Source organism: Pongo abelii, chromosome 17 (genome assembly GCF_028885655.2).
Source record: "Pongo abelii isolate AG06213 chromosome 17, NHGRI_mPonAbe1-v2.0_pri, whole genome shotgun sequence".
Taxonomy (NCBI): Eukaryota; Metazoa; Chordata; class Mammalia; order Primates; family Hominidae; genus Pongo; species Pongo abelii.
The window spans coordinates 34,534,925-34,555,170 of record NC_072002.2 but is presented as its reverse complement, the minus strand read 5'-3'; the positions used below and the strand labels follow the sequence as shown (position 1 = coordinate 34,555,170).

The following is a 20,246-nucleotide window of genomic DNA, read 5'->3' as shown; positions in this document are numbered from 1 at the left end:
GTATCTCTGGAAGTACTTGGTGAACTTTTCTCCTACTTACCTGATTTATTTCCTGAATTTACTTCCCCACTGCATTTAAACTAGGTTATGAAATCCATCCCTATCCTTTTTCGTACCTTGTCATTATACCTCTGGCTGTGACACCAATCCCTTTTCTTTCCTAAAGGTCACTGACTCACGGTTATGTGTAGCTGATTTGCAGGACGGTTTGGGGTAGCAAGGACTCTGCAAGCATCTTAAAATTGAATACCGCCATCTGTTTCTTAAAGGTCCCAGGGGACATTTCTGCTACTGGATAAATTTCACATATTATCTATTTAGCTTTTATTGTTTTACTAAGTCTTATTTCTAAATTTTTTTTTTTTTTTTTTGAGACAGGGTCTCACTGTCGCCCAGATTGGAGTGCAGTGGTGCAATCACAGTTCACTGCAGTTTCTACCTCCTGGACTCAAAACAGTTCTCCCACCTCAGCCTCCTTAGTAGTTGGGACCACAGGTACGCACCACCATGCCCAGCTAATTTTTGTACAGATGGGGTTTCTTCTTGCTGCCCAGGCTGATCTTGAACTCCTGGGCTTAAGCGACCCTCCAGACCGGGCTCCCAAAGTGTTGGGATTACAGGCATGAGCCACTGCACCCAGCCTCCTTCCTATTCATTTTAAAATTCAACTCATAAATTATTATTGAATTGCAGTATAACAGCTAATTGAACATTCTGTCCAACAGTTTTGCAACAAATGGTTTACTAATATTGGAAAAATAGACATTGAAAAACTCTTTTAAAAAAGATTTGTTTTGGGGCAGTTGTGGTGGCTCACGCCTGTAATCCCAGCATTTTGGGAGGCTGAGGTGGGCGAATCACCTGAGGTTAGTAGTTCAAGAGCAGCCTGGCCAACATGGCGAAACCCTCTCAATTAAAAATACAAAAATTAGCCAGGCATGGTGGCACACGCCTGTAATTCAAGCTACTTGGGAGACTGAGGCACAAGAATTGCTATAACCTGGGAGGCAGAGGTTGTAGTGAGCCAAGATTGCACCGCTGCACTCCAGCCTGGGCGACAGAACGAAACTCTGGGGAAAAAAAAAATTTGGAGTTTTGAATATTCCCAAGATTTGGTATGCTCTCTCCACAGTTAATAGTCTTGTAACTTTACATTTAATACAATGTTGCATATATTGCTGAAGTTTTGTATACACAGCACTGAAAGTGTTTTGTATAAACTGTCACTTTTATGTGATAATTTGAGTTTCCTATTTTCTACTGATACAGCTGTTGGTATAATGAGTATCAGTCAGGGTCTCAATTGGAAGCAGATGGCATGCTCAAATTAAGATAAATCAAGAGGCCGTGCAGTGGCTCACACTTGGTAATTCCAGCACTTTGAGAAGCCAAGGTGGAAAGATTACCTGAGCCTAGGAGTTTGAGACCTGCATAGGCAGTATAGCAAGACCTCATCTCTAGAAAAAATACAAAATTCGCTGGGCGTGGGGGCCTGTGCTGTAGTCCTAGCTACTTGGGAAGCTGAGGTGGGAGGATCCCTTGAGTCCGCGAGTTTGAGACTGCAGTGAGCTATGATCGTGCCACTGCACCCCAACCTGGGCGACAGAGTGAGGGAGACCCTGTCTGTAAAAAAAAAAAAAAGGCAAATCAAGGATATTTATTTACAAAGAGGCGGGCAGGTTAGGAACCACAAGGATTAATGCAGTATTAGTAGCAGCAAAACTGTCATCACCCCTAAGGCAGAAAACATATGGAATGGAAGCTACTACCAGTCTCCAAAAGGAAGTGTATGAGGGAGGCCATATTGAGAACGTTTGGTTGACTGAATGACATAGCCAGCCCAGAGTCTCAAGGAGGGAGCTGGGGGGAATCGAGAGAGCAAGGGAGCCCCCTGATAAGTACAAGTCAGGCTTCCAGAAGGAGTAGGCACAGTCTGGATGTGGAGGGCAAGCAGATGACATTGGGCACAGACTGCTTATTTTAATCAGAAGTATTCCTTTCCCTCTTAACAATTTGAAAATTAATCAGGACTATGGTCGCCAGTGGCAAAAACTCAACTTGATGTAGTTCAAACAAAAAAAAGGAGATACTGAAGGACAGGGAGGAGCTGATTTTAGGGAAATTAATGCTACTGGGGCAGTTTTTCAACTCTGCATGTTGGTTTCTTTTGTACCAAAATGGGAACCTGGTCTCCAGAAGCACTGGAATGGCACCCTTTGAGCAGTGTAATCGGACACAAGATGAGACTCATCTTCCAACTCCACACAAAAAGCTTAGAGAAAAACTTGATCTAAATGAAGACTTGCACAAATGGGATGAGAAGCCTGATGGAAGATGCAAATTTTTACCAAATTAGTTTATAGGCATAATGCTATCCCAACCAAAATCTCACATATTTTATAGGAATATGAAAAATAAAGGCTACAGTTAATCAAGAATTTGTCAGGACACTAAAATTTTAAGAAAAGGCATAGCAAAGGGAACTTGCTGTATTGATTATTAAAATGCATTATCAAGTGACAGCAATTAAAATGCTTTGATGAAAGAAATACTTGGGCAAAACAGTATATGTATAATAAAGGAAGTAACCTAAACCAATGGACCAGTGGGAATAAATTAACCAATAATTGGTGCTGAGAAAATTACCTATATGGGAAAAAAAAAAATCATGCTAGACTCTTAAGTCACTTTTTTTTTTTTTTTTTTTTTGAGACAGTCTCGCTCTGTTGCCCAGGGTGGAGTGCCATGGTGCCATCTTGGCTCACTGCAACCTCTGCCTCCTGGGTTCAAGCGATTCTTGTGCCTCAGCCTCCCAAGTAGCTGGGACTACTGGCACGCACCACCATGCCTGGCTGATTTTTGTATTTTTAGTAGAAATGGTGTTTCACTATGTTGGCCAGGCTAGTCTCGAACTCCTGGCCTCAAGTGATCCACTGGCCTCGGCCTCCCAAAGTGCTGAGATTACAGGCACTATACCTGGCCCTTAAGTCACATTTTATACTCAACTTCGAAATCAATTAAAATGCTTTTTTTATTTTTTTGAGATGGAGTCTCGCTGTGTCCCCAGGCTGGAGTGCAGTGGCACGATCTCGGCTCACTACAAGCTCCACCTCCCGGGTTCACACAATTCTCCTGCCTCAGCCTCCTGAGTAGCTGGGACTACAGGCGCCCGCCACCACGCCCGGCTAATTTTTTGTATTTTTAGTAGAGATGGGATTTCACCATGTTAGCCAGGATGGTCTTCATCTCCTGACCTCATGATCCACCTGCCTCAGCCTCCCAAAGTGCTGGGATTAGAGGCATGAGCCACCCTGCCCGGCCTAAAATGCTTTTCAAAAAGCACAACCTATAGGGCTGGGAGCAGTGGCTTATGCCTGTAATTCCAGCACTTTGGGAGGCCGAGGCAGGCGGACCACTTGAGCTCAGGAGTTCTGAGACCAGCCTAAGGAACATGGCAAAACCCTGTCTCTACAAAATATCAAAAGCCAGGCAAGGTGGCTCGCACCTGTACTCCCAGCTACTTGGGAGGCTGAGGTGGGAGGATTGCTTGAGCCTGGGAGGTCAAGGCTGCAGTCAGCCATGATGGTGCCACTGCACTTCAACATGGGCAACAGAGCAAGATCCTGTCACACACACACAGAAGCATAAACTATAATATAGATAGATGAATATTAATCTTGGGGTGGATGAGGACTTCTAAGCATAAAAAAGGAATGAACAGATTTGACAATCTACAAATGTACAACTTACATGTCAGAAATTATATGGAAAATTAAAAGGCAAATGGGAAACTAGAAAAACATTCTTAAATTGAGGAACTATTGCTATACTACAAAAATAAATGTTCACTAAATGAAGTGTTTTAGAAATCAGAGAAAAAGCTAATAATTTTGTAATTAACACTTATTGAAAATAAATGCTTTTGAATGACCATTCAAAATTTAGTATTAGACAATTTTATTTTCATTATCCTATATAATTATAAAACGCAGAGATAAGGCTCATTTTTTTTTCTTTTTTAGAAAATTAAGCCCCTTAATTTATAATAAAACTGGTCATTCTATTTTATATTCTTCACATAGATTGTGAATAGCTACACTCAAATTAGTTAGGTTTCTGCATTAACTGTATTTGCTGGTATAATTTTAAAAAGAAGAAAATACTTGTAAAAATAATGTCACTCACTTGACATAGAAAATTGACCACAAAGAATGAGTTCAATAATGTTCTGAATTTAATAAAGGATTGATTAAATTCTGCTCAGTAGTTACAAGTAACTGAACATTTTTTTCTCAATGGAAGAATAAATTCAGAATGTATCAATTTTTAAAAAACAAATGAGAATATGAATAGCAACTAAAACGATTAATAGGTGCATTCAATGAGAATTTTTTATTTCAATTATCCACAAAACAATATTACAATACTTTATAAAAATATTAAGTTTAGGCTACCATTATTCATTTAAAAAAGTGTGCTAGAAGGCTGTTTTTGCCAACTTGCTTTTTTGGTAAGGGTTAATTCCACATTAAGACACTGAAGACGAAAAGCTGTTGGAAAAAATCTTCAAATTTACAAAGTTGTTTTTCTTGGCAATTTAAAAATACAGAACAATTTAAAATGAATACACATTAAGTTAGTGTTTTATCCCTACTATACAATTGTTATTATATAAGGAACTGCTCCATTCAGTTAAAACCTAATGAATACCATCAACTTTTCCTGGCTTACTTTCCTGATTAGATTTAGTACATAAACAATTTTGTTACCCTTTTGAATATGCTTAGAAAAATTACAATATCATAGTTCACATAAAGCCCTTAAAAAATCTCATGTCACAAGTTGTTGACAAGAGGAAATAATGACAGCACTCTTCTTAGGAAGACCCTCTTGGTAGAGAGTGTCAATACCTAGCAGGTTACGTAAACAGAAAAAACAACCACAATTTTTAGTACCAGAACCATTGCCAACTTGCATGAAGTCCATCTGTCACATTTTAAAATGGTTTGAATTTGAACATATATGCCATGGGACAGAATTTCGAATCTGATGATTAAAATCAGGTAAATAATGATAGTTAAGAATTATATCCTGAAAATAGAGGGGCCTAATATAAGGCTTAATTTAAGGTGTGACTATATGAGAGTATTTTAAAACATATACACCAGACCTTCATTTTATTCATCAATTTTTCCTTTGCTAGACACTTAAACCACTAATGCTGCTATTCAAATCTGTATTTTGAAATTACTGAGTTACTCTTAAAAATTAGTCTTATTTTGTATGTTTCACTTTTGCACTTTAGGGTAAAAACTGTCCCCTTTTCACCACCGTTAATATTCAGAATAAGTTTTCCTCCCCAAATCAACCATTTAATGTATTCTAAAAGGGAAAAAATGACCACCATTACGTAGACTTTAAAAGTGAATGTAGGCCAGGCACAGTGGCTCATGCCTGTAATCCCAGCACTTTGGGAGGCTGAGGTGGGCAGATCACAAGGTCAGGAGATCAAGACCATCCCGGCTAACACGGTGAAACCCCGTCTCTACTAAAAATACAAAAAACTAGCCGGGCGTGGTGGTGGGTGCCTGTAGTCCCAGCTACTCGGGAGGCTGAGGCAGGAGAATGGTGTGAACCTGGGAGGCGGAGCTTGCAGTGAGCTGACATCGTGCCACTGCACTCCAGCCTGGATGACAGAGCGAGACTCCGTCTCAAAAAAGAAAAAAAAAAAAAAAAAAGTGAACGTAGATTCAAACATGATTTGAAAACTGGAGTTCTAAAAATGTTTTACATAAAAGCCATATCCCACTGGAATGAATGTGAAGCCATAATTTCATTATTTTGAACAAATACCCATTTAGTGTGTAAGAAAAATTAGTTTTATAGTTATACCTTATAACTCTTCGAAGTCTCAGAATATAGCTAAGTGAGGAGCTCTGAGTGCCAGCAAAGCCATTCTGTCACTCCATGACATCAACATTAAACATTACATTCCATCCCTCTAACTTGTAAAACTTTCACATTTTCTTTTCTTGTATTTCTTTTAAATACATTTTCCTCTCTGTTCATCTATATTCACCATGAGCAAAAGTGCATTCAAGTCCCTGATCTGGTCATATTTTCTATTTGTGGCACCCATCCCCATAAGGACATATAAGCAATATCTCACAGTACCAAGTCTATTTTTTAAAAAGGACTTTTTAAATGCTGGGTCTTACTTTGCATGCTATCTAAAGATTAAAACATTTCCCCTTTGATTGGACAGTAGTTTCAATTATATATTGCCTTAAAAAATCAATGCAACCTCATACAAGATTAACTCACTTTCTAGTTACCTTCATTATTCTAAGTCAAACTCTTCAGAAAAGGACTGAAGTGAAAAAGTTCTTATTCTTTCAGTTCCATGAATATGAATATTAATGTACTGCATTATACTTTCAAATTCCTCTTCTGTGGTCTAAAATTTAATCAAGTTTGAGATCCTGTTTATATTCCTTTTGAAAAACCTGGCCCATGTCCATGCAAAAGAAAGCATATATTAAGATTGCATACTGACTGTTTAACTTAGAAAAAACTTTTGAGAATAATAAATGAAAGAAACTTTAAAAAACTGGAATGGAATTATTTGGTCCCATGATATTCCTTAATTTTAGATTTTATTATGGTACAGCTTTTTATCTCTCAAGTTTTATCTATAACAATAAATAATATTCTTTGAGCAATTCTGACTTTGGGGAAAAAAAGAAAGGAAATTATTTATAAACAAGCAGTAGCCTCACTGTCCTTCATTACCATGCTGTCACCCACACTGTCATCAGTATCTTAGCTCTATTTTCTTTGGACCCTGAAATACGTTGGAAAATTCATCATTGGTACATTAGAGTTTAATACTTGGGGGAAAAAAAAGTGGTTTTGTGCAACCATATCTGGGATTCCAGTTTACCATTAAAAACATGCAGAGTAAAGAAGATTTTCTTCTTTTGATTCCTGTAGAAAATCTACACAAGTTCTTTACATTTTGGCAGATTTGTGCATATAAAATAGGCTACTTGAATTATAAATTTTCTCCTGGCTGGTACTGTGGCTCTGTAGCAGTGAAGTAGTCTTCCAAGAAGGACTGAATATATTCAAATGTTGGTCTTTCGTCAGGGTCCTTCTTCCAACACAGATTCATCAATTCATGGAGGGATTCTGGACAGCCCTGAGGGCACGGCATCCTGTATCCTCGCTCCACTTGTTCCAGTACTTCACGGTTCACCATACCTAACACACAAGATTAAAACATTAAAGAACAATGGTCCTAACTACCACTAGGAAAACATAACAAACCCCCTAGCCACTAACTGATTCAAAGTATATTATTTAGTGAAATAATTCTTTTAACAAAGCAACAAAATAAATTTTAAACGTGAGAATATCAAGAAGAGCTTAGAAAATGTTAATCTATGTTTTAACATGTCTAATTTTTCATTCCATCTTATATTTTTAATACTAATGTCTTCAAAAGCCAACCCCGTTTGATTAATAAGAATTTAGGGTGCCACTATGAGGTACTGGTACTTTCTAATATTAACATTTAACAATGACCAAACTTGGGTTACTGAGGAATGGTGGCAAGATCCTGTCTGAAAGAACTTCAAAACAGAAATTCAGAAGAAAGTTCTAGTCTTGGTTTTGCCAAATATACTAACTACATAACTTTATATTGAATTACTTCTGTGAAACAGTTTCCTTATCTAATATCACCTGTTTGACTTTCTTCAAGATATTACACAGTTCCTTTCTTGTATTCCTTTGTAATCCCCCCTTCCTCAATCCCCTGATCAGCAGTTCACCCCATCTTATCACAGGACAGCAAAATGCCTCTTTTTCCAAATTCTTCCTGACAGTGTCTCACTAAGCCAGCAACTCCATGTCACTTCCTATCTCCCGCATCACCTTCCCTGCCCACCTGCAAGTCAGGCCATCCCTCGTATCTCTTGGAAACTATCAACCAATCAGGAATGATATTTAAAATAGTCTATGATTCTCTAAAGAAAATGTAATGGGGTTAAATCATTATTATTTAGATTTTTAGTTTTTTTTTGAGGAATAAGTGATTTCTCAAAATACATTTTTTAAACTATTAAAAAAACTCTACATGACATTACTTTGAAACTCAATACTTAAAAGGAAGTTTTCTGAGCTTTTCTTCTAACTAGGTACTGTCATCTTCATAAGTGAAATCCGGCCGGGCGATCACCTGAGGTCAGGAGTTCAAAACCAGCCTTGCCAACATGGTGAAACCGCGACTCTACAAAATACAAAAATGAGCCGGGCATGATGGCAGGTGCCTGTAATCCCAGCTACTTGGGAAGCTGAGGTGGGAGAATCACCTGAACGGGAGGCGCAGGTTGCAGTGAGCTGAGATTGCACCATAGCACTCCAGCCTGGGTGACAGAGCGAGACTCCATCTCGGGGGGTGGGGAAGTGAAATATCCAGTACATTTTACTAACAATGGAAATACAACTAGAAGTTGTTGGGGGAAGGAGAAAAGGAGTAAGGGAATTAATATTCAGTGAGGGCTTACTATAATTGAACTTCTTTTCCATTCTGTGTTCTTTTATTTTATGCTTATTATTTTAATTGACTGTTAGGATTAAGCAATCCAAATAAGCCGGAACCTATGAAAATAACTTCTAATTACCAATAAGCTTTCATTCAAAACTTCATTCAAAGGCCGGGTGCAGTGGCTCATGCCTGTAATCCCAGCACTTTGGGAGGCCGAGGCAGGCAGATCACGAGGTCAAGAGATCGAGACCATCCTGGCCAACACGGTGAAACCCCGTCTCTACTAAAAATACAAAAAATTAGCTGGGCATGGTGGCGGGCGCCTGTAGTCCCAGCTACTTGGAAGGCTGAGGCAGGAGAATCGCTTGAACTCGGGAGGTGGAGGTTGCAGTGAGCCAAGATTGTGCCACTGCACTCTAGCCTGGGTGACAGAATGGGACTCCATCTCAAAAAAACAAAAACAAAAACAACTTCACTCTTCAGAATTTTCTGATAATTAGAACTATTAAATTATTTTATGCCACCTGGGCATGGTGGTTCACACCTGTAATCCCAGCACTTTGGGAGGCTGAGTGGGCGGATCACCTGAGGTCAGGAGTTTGAGACCAACCTGGCCAACATGGCGAAACTCCATCTGTACTAAAAATATAAAAACTAACTGGGCATGGTGGGCACACGCCTGTAATCCCAGCTACTCGGGAGGCTGAGGCAGGAGAATCACTTGAACCCGGGAGGCGGAGGCTGCAGTGAGCAGAGATTGCACCACTGCACTCCAGCCTGGGTGACAAAGCAAGACTCCATCTCAAAAAAAAAAAAAAAAAAAAAAAAAAAAAAAAAAAAAAAATTCACATGGTAAATACTTAGCATACTGTCAATAAATGTAAGGATTTCATACCTGTTAGCATTTATCAAGGTTTATTACTATCCTCAAATAAGATGAGTAAACAGGCGCTGCTGCTTTGAAATGGACAATCTGCTGTAAGAAGAGTATGCAATGGATCGATCCATGCTACATGTGGAAAGTTCTTTCCAAATCCTCTTAAAATCGTCAAAGAAAAACAATGAATGATAAAGTATCTCTTTTTCTTCTTTAAAGATGGGTAATCTACAAATTGTTTATATTCTGATTATCATCCGAATACTTAACTAGAATATCCTGATCATATAAATTTTTATGCATTTTGAAGCTATGTAGTTATATAGCTCATTTTGGATTTTTATGTTTCCCTGTTGAACTGACCCTTTTATTATTATGAAATGTCCCTTTTTGTCCGTGGTACTATTTCTTGCCTTAAAGTCTACTGCTATCTAGGCTTTCTTCAGTTAGGATTTGCAGAGTATAACTTTCCCATCCTTTTAATTTCAGTCTCCTAAAATACCTTAAAGTATGCATCTTATAAATACCATTATAGTATTTGTGTATGTGTTTAAAATCCAGTCTTCTTTTTTTATTGGAATGTTTAGTGTACCTAAATGTCATTTAATTATGGATGTAGTTGGGCTGAATTCTACCATCCTGATCTTTGTTCCATCTATTCGTTTCTCCTCTCTTGCTTTTTAATTTGATTAAACAAGCATTTTTCAATGTTCAATTTTTTCTCTCCTCTGTTGGCTTTTTATCTTCTCTTCTTGTTATTTTATTAGTTATCATTGAGACTACAATATGCTTCCTTGGTTTATTATATTTTACTCAAAATAAGTACTTTCACCTGTTCCAAACTTAGAACGGTTTACCTCTTATTCCTTGACCCCCTCTACCCTTTGTGTTATTGTCACAGTCTATTTTTATATACATTATAAATTTGGTAAGATTTTTTATTGTTGGTGTTTTAGATCAGCAGTTTTCCCCCAAGCACTTTAAAGACATAATTTCACTCTTTCCTGGCTTCCATATCTGAGGAAAAGTTAGCTGTCTGACTGTTGTTCCTGTGTAGATAATATATAGGCTGAGTATCCCTTATCTGAAATGTTTGGGACCAGAAGTGTTTCTGATTTTGGATTTTTTTGGATTTTGGAATATTTGCATATACATAATGAGATATCTTAAGGGATGGGACCCAAGTCTAAACATAAAATTCATTTATGAGCCAGGCACGGTGGCTTGCACCTGTAATCCCAGCACTTTGAGAGGACAGGGCAGGCAAATCGCTTGAGCCCAGGATTTTGAGACCATCCTGGTCAACGTGGTGAGACCCTGTCTCTACAAAAATTAGCTAGGTGGATGGCACACACCTGTGGTCTCAGCTACTTGGGAGGCTGAGGTGGGAGGATCACCTGAGCCCAGGGAGGTAGAGGCTGCAGTGAGCCCTGGTTGTGCCACTGCACTCCAGCCTGGGTGACAGAGACCCTGTCTCAAAAAAAAAAAAAATTCATTTTTGTTTCATATACACCTTATACATATAGCCTGAAGGTAATTTTACATAATTTAAAAAATAATTTTCTGCACAAAACAAAATTTTGATGACATTTTGACTGTGACCTGTCACATGAGGACGGGTGTGGAATTTTCCATTTGTGGTGTTATGTCAATGCTCAAAAAGTTTTGGATTTTGGAGCATTTCGGATTTTTTTTTCTTTGAGATGAAGTCTTGCTCTGTTGCCCAAGCTGGAGTGCAGTGACGCAATCTTGGCTCATTGCAACCTCTGCCTCCCAGGTTCAAGTGATTCTCCTGCCTCAGCCTCCAAGTAGCTGGTACTACAGGTGTGCGCCACCATGCCCAGCTAATTTTTGTATTTTTAGTAGAGATGGGGTTTCACTATGTTGGCCAGGCTGGTCTCAAACTCCTGGCCTCGTGATCCACTGGCCTCGGCCTCCCAAAGTGCTGGGATTACAGGCCTGAGCCACTGCGCCTGGCTGCATTTCGGATTTTTGAATTAGGAATGCTCAATCCGCACCACTTCCTTATGGCTGTTTGGCTTTGATTTTTGTAATTTGACCATGATATGTTTGCTTGAATTTCACTGAGTTTACTTTTCTTGTTTGAGGTTCACTTAATCTGTGGGTTAGTATTTTATCATATTTAGAAGATTTTTAGCCATTACTTTTTTAAAATGTTGTTACTGTTTCATTTTTTTTCTCTTCTGCTTCTGGGACTCCATAAACTAGACCTTTTCACTATGCCCTACTGGTTTCATACATTCTGTTCTGCTTTCTTCCCCATTAGCTTTTATCTATGCATTACCTTGGATACTTTGTTAGTATGTCTGAATCCACTAATCTTGTCTTCTATTATGCCCATCTAGTGAGTACTTAATTTGATATGTTTTCCAGTTCTAAAATTTCCATTTGAGGGCCAGGCGGGGTGGCTCACGCCTGTAATCTCAGCTACTTGGGAGGCTGAGGCAGAAGAATCGCTGGAACCTGGGAGGCGGAGGCTGCAATGAACCAAGATCGTGCCACCGTACTCCAGCCTGGGAGACAGAGCGAGACTCTGTCTCAAAAGAAAATAAATAAATAAATAAATAAATAAATAAATAAATACAATTTCCATTTGATTCTTTTTTTAAAAATAGATTCCAATTCTGCTGAAATTCTCCAGTTTTTCATTATTTTGCAAAACTTTTCTTCTATTTTAACATTCCATATATTGCTATTTTGGAGTGTTTTGCTAACTCCAAGATTTGGATTATCTCAGAGTCTGCTCCTATTGATTTTGAACTTTTTTTTTTTTTTTTTTTTTTTGAGACAGAGTCTCGCTCTGTCACCCAGGCCAGAGTGCAGCGGCGCGATCTCAGCTCACTGCAACCTCCACCTCCTGGGTTCAAGTGATTCTCCTACCTCAGCCTCCCGAGTAGCTGGGATTACAGGCACCCGCTACCGTGGCTGGCTAATTTTTGTATTTTTAGCAGAGATGAGGTTTTACCATCTTGGCCAGGCTGGTCTCAAACTCCTGACCTTGTGATCCACCCGCCTTGGCCTCCCAATGTGTTGGTATTACAGGCGTGAGCCACAGCGCCCAGCCAGATTTTGAACTCTTGATAATCAGTCATCTCTTCCCTTCTTCATATATCTACTAACTTTTTATTTTGTGCTAGACATTTTGAATCATACACTGTAGGTTATCTAGATCATGTTATCTTTTTCTGAAGGATGTTCAGTTTAATTCCATTTGTAACTTACCAGCAGATCACCTAGTTGTTAGGGCTTAGTTTTGCTCAGTTTTGCCCTTTCTCCTAGGGTATGGACTTTCTGGGGTCTCAACAAAAAGCCTAGGGTATTCTCCAACATCTATCCAGTTTGGCTGGGCAAGAACTCCTCAGCACTCTGTAGCCTCTGAACTCTGCTTGACTCCCCAGCCTCCTAGTGGCTATTTTCTGTTAGGTCTCCCAGAGACTCTCCCTGTGTATGTGCAGATTAAAACTGACCAAGGACCCAAGGGGATTTTTTTTTTTTTTTTTTTTGAGACAGGGTCTTGCTCTGTTGCCCAGGCTGGAGTGCAGTGGTGCAATCATAGCTCACTGCAGCTTCAAATTCCTGGGCTCAAGCGATCCACCCACCTTAGCCTCCCAAAGTACTGGGATTATAGGAGTGAGTCACCACGCCCAACCGGAATTTTAAAGCAGAATTTTAGAGTTCTTTCCCTATGGTTCCTTCTCTGGGACCCTGTCCTTCAGATCCCAGCACTAGGATCTCTGCCTCCTTTGCTTAATAAGACTTATGCTTTCTGTCTGGGTTTTACTGCCCTATGCTATTTTAGAAAATGCCTTCAGAAAAGCCAGTATAAATGGCCTTCCTTGATGCAACGTCCTATCAGTTCTTTTACATATTTTATTTAACTTTTGTAGTTGTTTACAGTGCTATAGTAAGTTGGATATTAGCCTCTCCATCACAGCTAAAACTGAAAGTTCCTCATGGTTATACATTTAAACTGAAACTATGTTGCATGGCTGTGTTGTTTTTTCTAGCCCTGTTTGCAGGTGTGGTATAGGCAGAGTTGGATTTATTTAGTGTGGTGATTTTGCTAAGCAATGATGATGAAATCAGAGAAGGGTGAAGGGCAAGGTAACTGCAAAGGAGTGATTATACTGCTTCACTAGGGAATTTAAGGAGTAGAATGGTTTCATGAAGGGGATGAGAAGCAGGAAAAGGCAGAAACAGTGGAGTAAAGATCCTGGTAGCATCAAGAAATTGCTAGGATTGGGGTAGAGGGAGTTATCTAGAAAGATGGCAAGTGGTGGTCAGAAAGTAGATGCATGAAATAGATTTTGAAAGGGTTGCAGTTATTGGTAATGTTAAGGTTTAAGGTATGAAGATGGAAAGACTGGCTAAGGTAGAGTGAAAGACAAGATTACACAGGAGAAGAGTTCAAGCTACAAGAGACCAGGGTAATAGAAAAATCATCACCATGTGTATTAAGATGACAATGAGTTAAGACAGGAGAGGAGTTTTGTTGGAGAGGACAATGGTGAGTCATTAAAAGAGAATAACTTGAATGGTATCAGTGAATAACAGCAACCAGACAAAGTGGGTGATAAAATTTAATGGCATTAGATCTACAGTTGGAGATATTAGGGAAGAGGAATATGTTAGATAATATGCAAAACCCATAAGATTAGCAAAACAGTTTTTCCTAAAGATTAAATTTTATATGCTTTCACTCTCAACATTAGGATACTTCAGTAGAAGAGTTTGAGAAGTAACAAACTAAAGTAATACTCAATGATAGCTGAATTTCAAATGAGCTAAAATTTCTCCTTCCCCCTAGAAACTATATAAATCTCTTAATTTTGAGGCTGGGCGCGGTGGCTCACGCCTGTAATCCCAGCACTTTGGGAGGCCAAGGCGGGCAGATCACAAGTTCAGGAGATCGATACCATCCTGGTTAACACAGTGAAACCCCGTCTCTACTAAAAATACAAAAAATTAGCTTGGTGTGGTGGCGGGTGCCTGTAGTCCTAGCTACCCGGGAGGCTGAGGCAGGAGAATGGTGTGAACCTGGGAGGTGGAGGCTGCAGTAAGCTGAGATCGTGCCACTGCACTCCAGCCTGGGCGACAGAGCGAGACTCCGTCTCAAAAAAAAAAAAAAAAAAAAAAAAAAAAGTCTCTTAATTTTGAAAGGGAAACTTTTTTATTTTTCCTCTTTATTAATGGCAGATATATTTTTTAAAGTGCTGGTTTATAAATAGGTTTTGTTAGGAGAAACAAAACAAGAAAAGGATCTCAAAATAATCTACTGAAGAAAACAAGGCAAGTACATATTTAAAAAAATATACCAGGATGGGCACAGTGGCTCACGCCTGTAATCCCAGCACTTTGGGAGGCCTAGGCAGGTGGATCACCTGAGGTCAGGAGTTCGAGACCAGCTTAGCCAACATGGCAAAACCCCATTCTCTACTAAAAATACAAAAAATTAGCTGGGCGTGGTGGCGGGTGCCTGTAATCCCAGCTACTTGGGAGGCTGAGGCAGGAGAATTGCTTGAACCCGGCAGCCAGAGGTTGCAGTGAGCCAGACTGTACCACTGCACTCCAGCCTGGGTGACAGAGAGAGACTCTGTTTAAAAAAAAAAAAAAAAAAAACCACCAGTCACACTACCAGGAAAGAACAGTTATTTAGGGTATAGGGTGATGAGCCAGGATATTTAAGATATGTTTATTATCTGAGAGAACAATAAGAGGCCCTTTTGGAAAATGTCCTGAGAAAGCTGAGGTGAATGTGGGGCATATCTCATGTGCTCACCCTGTCAAGGATCGTGGCTTTCATTGACTGTTACCCATCCAATGCCACAGTTACCCATGCAATGCCACAGTAAAGGGAAGGAGTGGGGAGAGGGAGAGGCAGGGGGACTATGAGAAGAAATAAAGACCTTTTCCCTGCTTACACTTCTGTTCCTAATAAACTCCTGATAAAGCCACTCATGAGATAACCAAGAGCTAATAAAATGCAAGCTTACCTGGATATGGCACTCGGCCCTTTGTTACCAGTTCTGTCTGCAGAATTCCAAATGACCAGACATCAGACTTTATTGTAAACCGACCATACAGTGCAGCTTCAGGAGCTGTCCATTTGATTGGAAATTTTGCACCTAAAATATTGACCATCTTGCTTAATTGTTTTTTAAAAATCTATTTGTGTAAACATAGCATATGCAGGGCTAATGTTCTGTCAATATCTCTACTGTAGTCATCAGTGTCAATTCTTTAAATGTACAAGATACATGGAATAAAAATCCTTTAATTTTTAAAATTCATATTGAAATAAATCACATTTCTTCCTGATTACATAGCTGGTGATATAAAAAATAAGTTGGCTGTGGGAACAGAAAACAATTTAAGAAAATAGAGGTTGAAGCTCTAGTAAGCCAAAGATATGTGTTATAATATGGGTAACTTTTAAGTACAGTCTGGCACCTAATAGCTATAGTTAACTATTGGTTGATGAGTGAATATTCTATTGAGTTATAATGTCTATGGGTTTTCAACCATAATCTCTTTCCTACTTTTTACATCGTTCTGGAAAATTTTATTGTACTACTTTTAAAAGCCCATGTTAATTAACTCAAATATTTACTGTATATCTTTTTTGTGGAGGGCATTATGCTAATCATTATGGAAACCTAAAAAGCATGGCTTTTGGCCGGGTGCGGTGGCACAAGCCTGTAATCCCAGCACTTTGGGAGGCCGAGGTGGGCGGATCATGAGGTCAGGAGATCGAGACCATCCTGGCTAACATGATGAAACCCTGTCTCTACTAAAAACACAAAAAATTAGCCAGGCGAGGTGGTGGGAGCCTGTAGTCCTAGCTACTCGGGAGGCTGAGGCAGGAGAATGGCGTGAATCCAGGAGGCGGAGCTTGCAGTGAGCCAAGATCACACCATTGCACTCCAGCCTGGCCAACAGAGTGAGACTCCGTCTCAAAAAAAAAAAAAAAAAAAAAAAAAAAGCATGGCTTTCATGAAGTTTATAAACTTGCTGCGGAAATAAGATTATAGGTGTCTTACATTCTTTATATGTGTTTGTAGATAATGTTTTAAAACAGAGTTGTTTCGATATTTAGACAAACAGATGATCAATTTGCCTTGGCACAATTACAAAATGTTTTATTTAAAAAGTGGCAGGTGGTTGGGCACAGTGGCTCACGCCTATAATCCCAACAATTTGAGAGGCCGAGGTGGGCAGATCACCTAAGGTCAGGAGTTCAAGACCAGCCAGGCCAACACGGTGAAACCCTGTCTCTACCAAAAACACAAAACTTAGCCAGGCGTGGTGGCGCATGCCTGTAATCCCAGCTACTCGGGAGGCTGAGGCAGGAGAATTGCTTGAACCTGGGGGGCAGAGGTTGCAGTGAGCCAAGATCATGCCACTTCACTCCAGTCTGGGCAGAAAAGCAAAACTTGGCCAGGTGTGGCGGCTCACGCCTGTAATCCCAGCATTTTGGGAGGCCGAGGTGGGCAGATCATGAGGTCAGGAGATTGAGACCATCCTGGCTAACATGGTGAAACCCCATCTCTACTAAAAATACAAAAAAAAAAAAAATTAGCCAGGCGTGGTGGCAGGCACCTGTAGTCCCAGCTACTTGGGAGGCTGAGGCAGGAGAATGGTGTGAACCCGGGAGGCGAAGCTTGCAGTGAGCCAAGATCGCACCACTGCACTCCAGCTTGGATGACAGAGTGAAACTCCATCTCAAAAACAAAACAAAACAAAACAAAAAAAACCAGTAGCAACTACAACATCACTAATCATCAGGGAAATGCAAATTAAAACTACCATGAGACACTACCTTACTCCTGTAAGAATGGCCATAATGAAAAAGTAAAAAAAAAAAAAAAAAAAAAAAAAATAGATGTTGGTGTGGATGTGGTGAAAGGGGAACATTTTTCCACTGATGGTGGGAATGTAAATTAGTACAACCACTATGGAAAACAGTATGGAAACTCCATAAAGAACTAAAAGTAGAACTACCATTCAATCCAGCAATCCCACTACTGGGTATCTTCCCAAAGGAAATGAAATCAGCCAGGTGTGGTGGCTCACGCCTGTAATCCCAGCGCTTTGGGAAGCCAAGGCGTGTGGATCACCTGAGGTCAGGAGTCTGAGACCAGCGTGGCCAACATGGTGAAACCTTGTCTCTACTAAAATACAAAAATTAGCCAGGCCTGGTGGCAGGTGCCTGTAATCCCAGCTACGGGGGAGGCTGAGGCAGGAGAATCACTTGAACCTGGGAGGTGGAGGTTGCAGTGAGCCGAGATTGTGCCACTGCACTCCAGCCTGGGCAACAGAGTGAGACTCTGTCTCAAAGCAAAAAAAAAAAAAAAAAAAAAAAAAAAAATCATTGTATGAAAAAGATACATCCACAAACGTTTATAGCAGCACAATTCACAATTGCAGATATGGAGCCAACCTAAATGACCATTGACCAATGAGTGGATTAAAAAAAGTGTGGTATATATACACCATGGTATACTACTCAGCCGTAAAAAGGAATGAAATAATGTCTTTTGCAGAAACTTAGACCGAGCTAGAGGCCATTATTCTAAGTGAAGTAACTCAGGGATGGAAAACCAAATATTGTATGGTCTCACTTAAAAGTGGGGCTAAGCTATGAGGACACAAAGGCATAAGAGTAATATAATGGACTTTGGGGAATAAGGGGGAAAGGTTGAGGGGTGGATAAAAGACTACATGTTGGAAGTGAAACCCTGTCTCTACTGAAAATACAAAAATTAGCTGGGTGTGGTGGTACGAGCCTGTAATCCCAGCTACTCGGGAGGCTGGGGCAGGAGAATCGCTTGAATCTGGGAGGCCGATGTTGCAGTGAGCCGAGATCGTGCCACTGCACTCCAGCCTGGGCTGGGCGATAGAGTGAGACTCCGTCTCAAAAAAACAAACAAAAAAACCTACATATTGGGTACAGTGCAAGATGCTTGGGTGATGGGTGCACTGAAATCACCACTAAAGAACTAGTTTCCCAAAGACTATTGAAAAAAAAGTGGCAGCTAAAATAAGCCCTAAAGAATGGTTAGGATTTTCACATGTAAAGATTACAGGCCGGGCATGGTGTCTCACGCCTGCAGTCTTAGCACTTTGGGAAGCCAAGGCAGGAGGATTGCTTGAGCCCAGAAGTTCGAGACCAGCTTGGGCAACATGGCAAAACTTCGTCTCTACAAAAAATACAAAGAATTAGTCAGGTGTGGTAGTGTGCACCTGTAGTTCCAGCTACTCAGGAGGCTGAGGTGGGAGGATCACCTGAGCCCCAGGAGGTCAAGGCTGCAGTGAGCTGAAATCACGCCACTATACTCTAGCCTGAGCAACAGAGTGAGACCCTATCTCGAAAAACAACAACAACAACAAACATTACAGATAGGAATGCATTCCAGATGGAGGTAACCGCACAAAAGTATGGAGGTTGAAAGAAAGCACTATGTCTAAAGCAGGGTTTCTCAATCTCAGCACCGCTACCATTTTGGGCCTGATAATTCCGTGTTGTGGCTGGGGGGGTCTTGCACATTTCTGTACACTGTAGGAGGTTCAGCAGTATACCTGGCCTCTACCCACTAGATGTCAGCAGTAGCCCCCAGGTTGTAACCACCAAAAAAGTAGACATTGTCAGATGTCCCCTGGTGAGTGGCGGTACAGGGCAATATCTCCTCTGACTGAGACCCTCTGGCCTTTCTAGGAAAGAAATTAAAATATATTTGTTGTCATGTCAAAAGAAGTGTAAAGAGGCTACTACTTGCTCTATGTATAATGCAAAGGATACCTAGTCAAGTTCTTTCTTGGAGGAAAGTTAACTATCAGAAAGCCATAGTGGTACATGATTTTATGAATGAAATCAATGTCTCTATGACTCTTCTGAGGGAAGCTAAAACAATTCTTATTCTGGAAAACCCTGTATAATCAAGAGAGTTAAGCAAAACATAGAACACTACAAGCTTTTATGTAAAATTAATTTTACCTTGTCTTGCTGTGTATTCATTGTCTTCAATTAACCTTGCTAAACCAAAATCTGCTATTTTGCACACAAGATTTTCTCCTACAAGAATATTAGCAGCCCGAAGATCTCGGTGAATATAGTTCATTCTTTCAATATATGCCATACCATCAGCAATCTTGGAAAGGGAAAAACAAAAAACACAAGACATACGATACAAAGGAAAGCAGAGAGAAGACAATTATGGTTAATGTCAAATTGTGTCACTGAAAATCATTATCTTAGAAGGAGATGATGGTAACAGGGTATAGTCTAGAAGATAACAGGAAAATCAGAAAACATAATAAAAATGCAGGCTAAATTCAGATTTCAAAAATCTAACACTGGCTGGGTACGGTGGCCCACACCTATAATCCCATTAATTTGGGAGGCCAAAGCAGGTGGATCATTTGAGGTCACGAGTTCAAGATCAGCCTGGCCAACACAGTGAAACCCCGTCTCTACTAAAAATACAAACATTAGCTGGATGTGGTGGCACATACCTGTAGTCCCAGCTACTCGGGAGGCTGAGGCAGGAGAATCACTTGAACCCAGGAGGCAAAGGTTGCAGTGAGCCAAGATTGTGCCACTGCACTCCAGCCTGGACAACAGAGCGAGACTCAGCCTCAAAAAAAATAAAACCTAACATTACTCTGAAGACCAAGATTAACCCTCCTAATGTCTTCTTGTGTCAGTGGTTAGGAGAAGAGATAATAAATCACAAGGTAATTTAGTGCCTCTGGATACAAGCTCATCAAGGTCTCTATCAGGCACAATCTAAGATGACA

At 40.1% G+C, this 20,246-nt stretch overlaps 1 protein-coding gene across 8 annotated transcripts in view; it reads right to left on the bottom strand.

The window, feature by feature from the left end:
* Nucleotides 1-4,372: 4,372 nt before the first annotated feature.
* Nucleotides 4,373-20,246, bottom strand: part of YES1 (YES proto-oncogene 1, Src family tyrosine kinase) — a 91,294-nt gene continuing 75,420 nt past the window's right edge. For 6 of the 8 annotated variants that reach the window (XM_054537549.2, XM_024235726.3, XM_063716778.1 and 3 more), the window contains exons 10-12: nt 19,444-19,597; nt 15,443-15,574; nt 4,374-7,263 (exon numbers count right to left, since the gene is read on the bottom strand). In XM_054537549.2, the coding sequence (XP_054393524.1) occupies nt 7,055-7,263; nt 15,443-15,574; nt 19,444-19,597 (495 nt within the window). In that variant the 3' untranslated portion in view covers nt 4,374-7,054. 8 annotated transcript variants of the gene reach the window in all.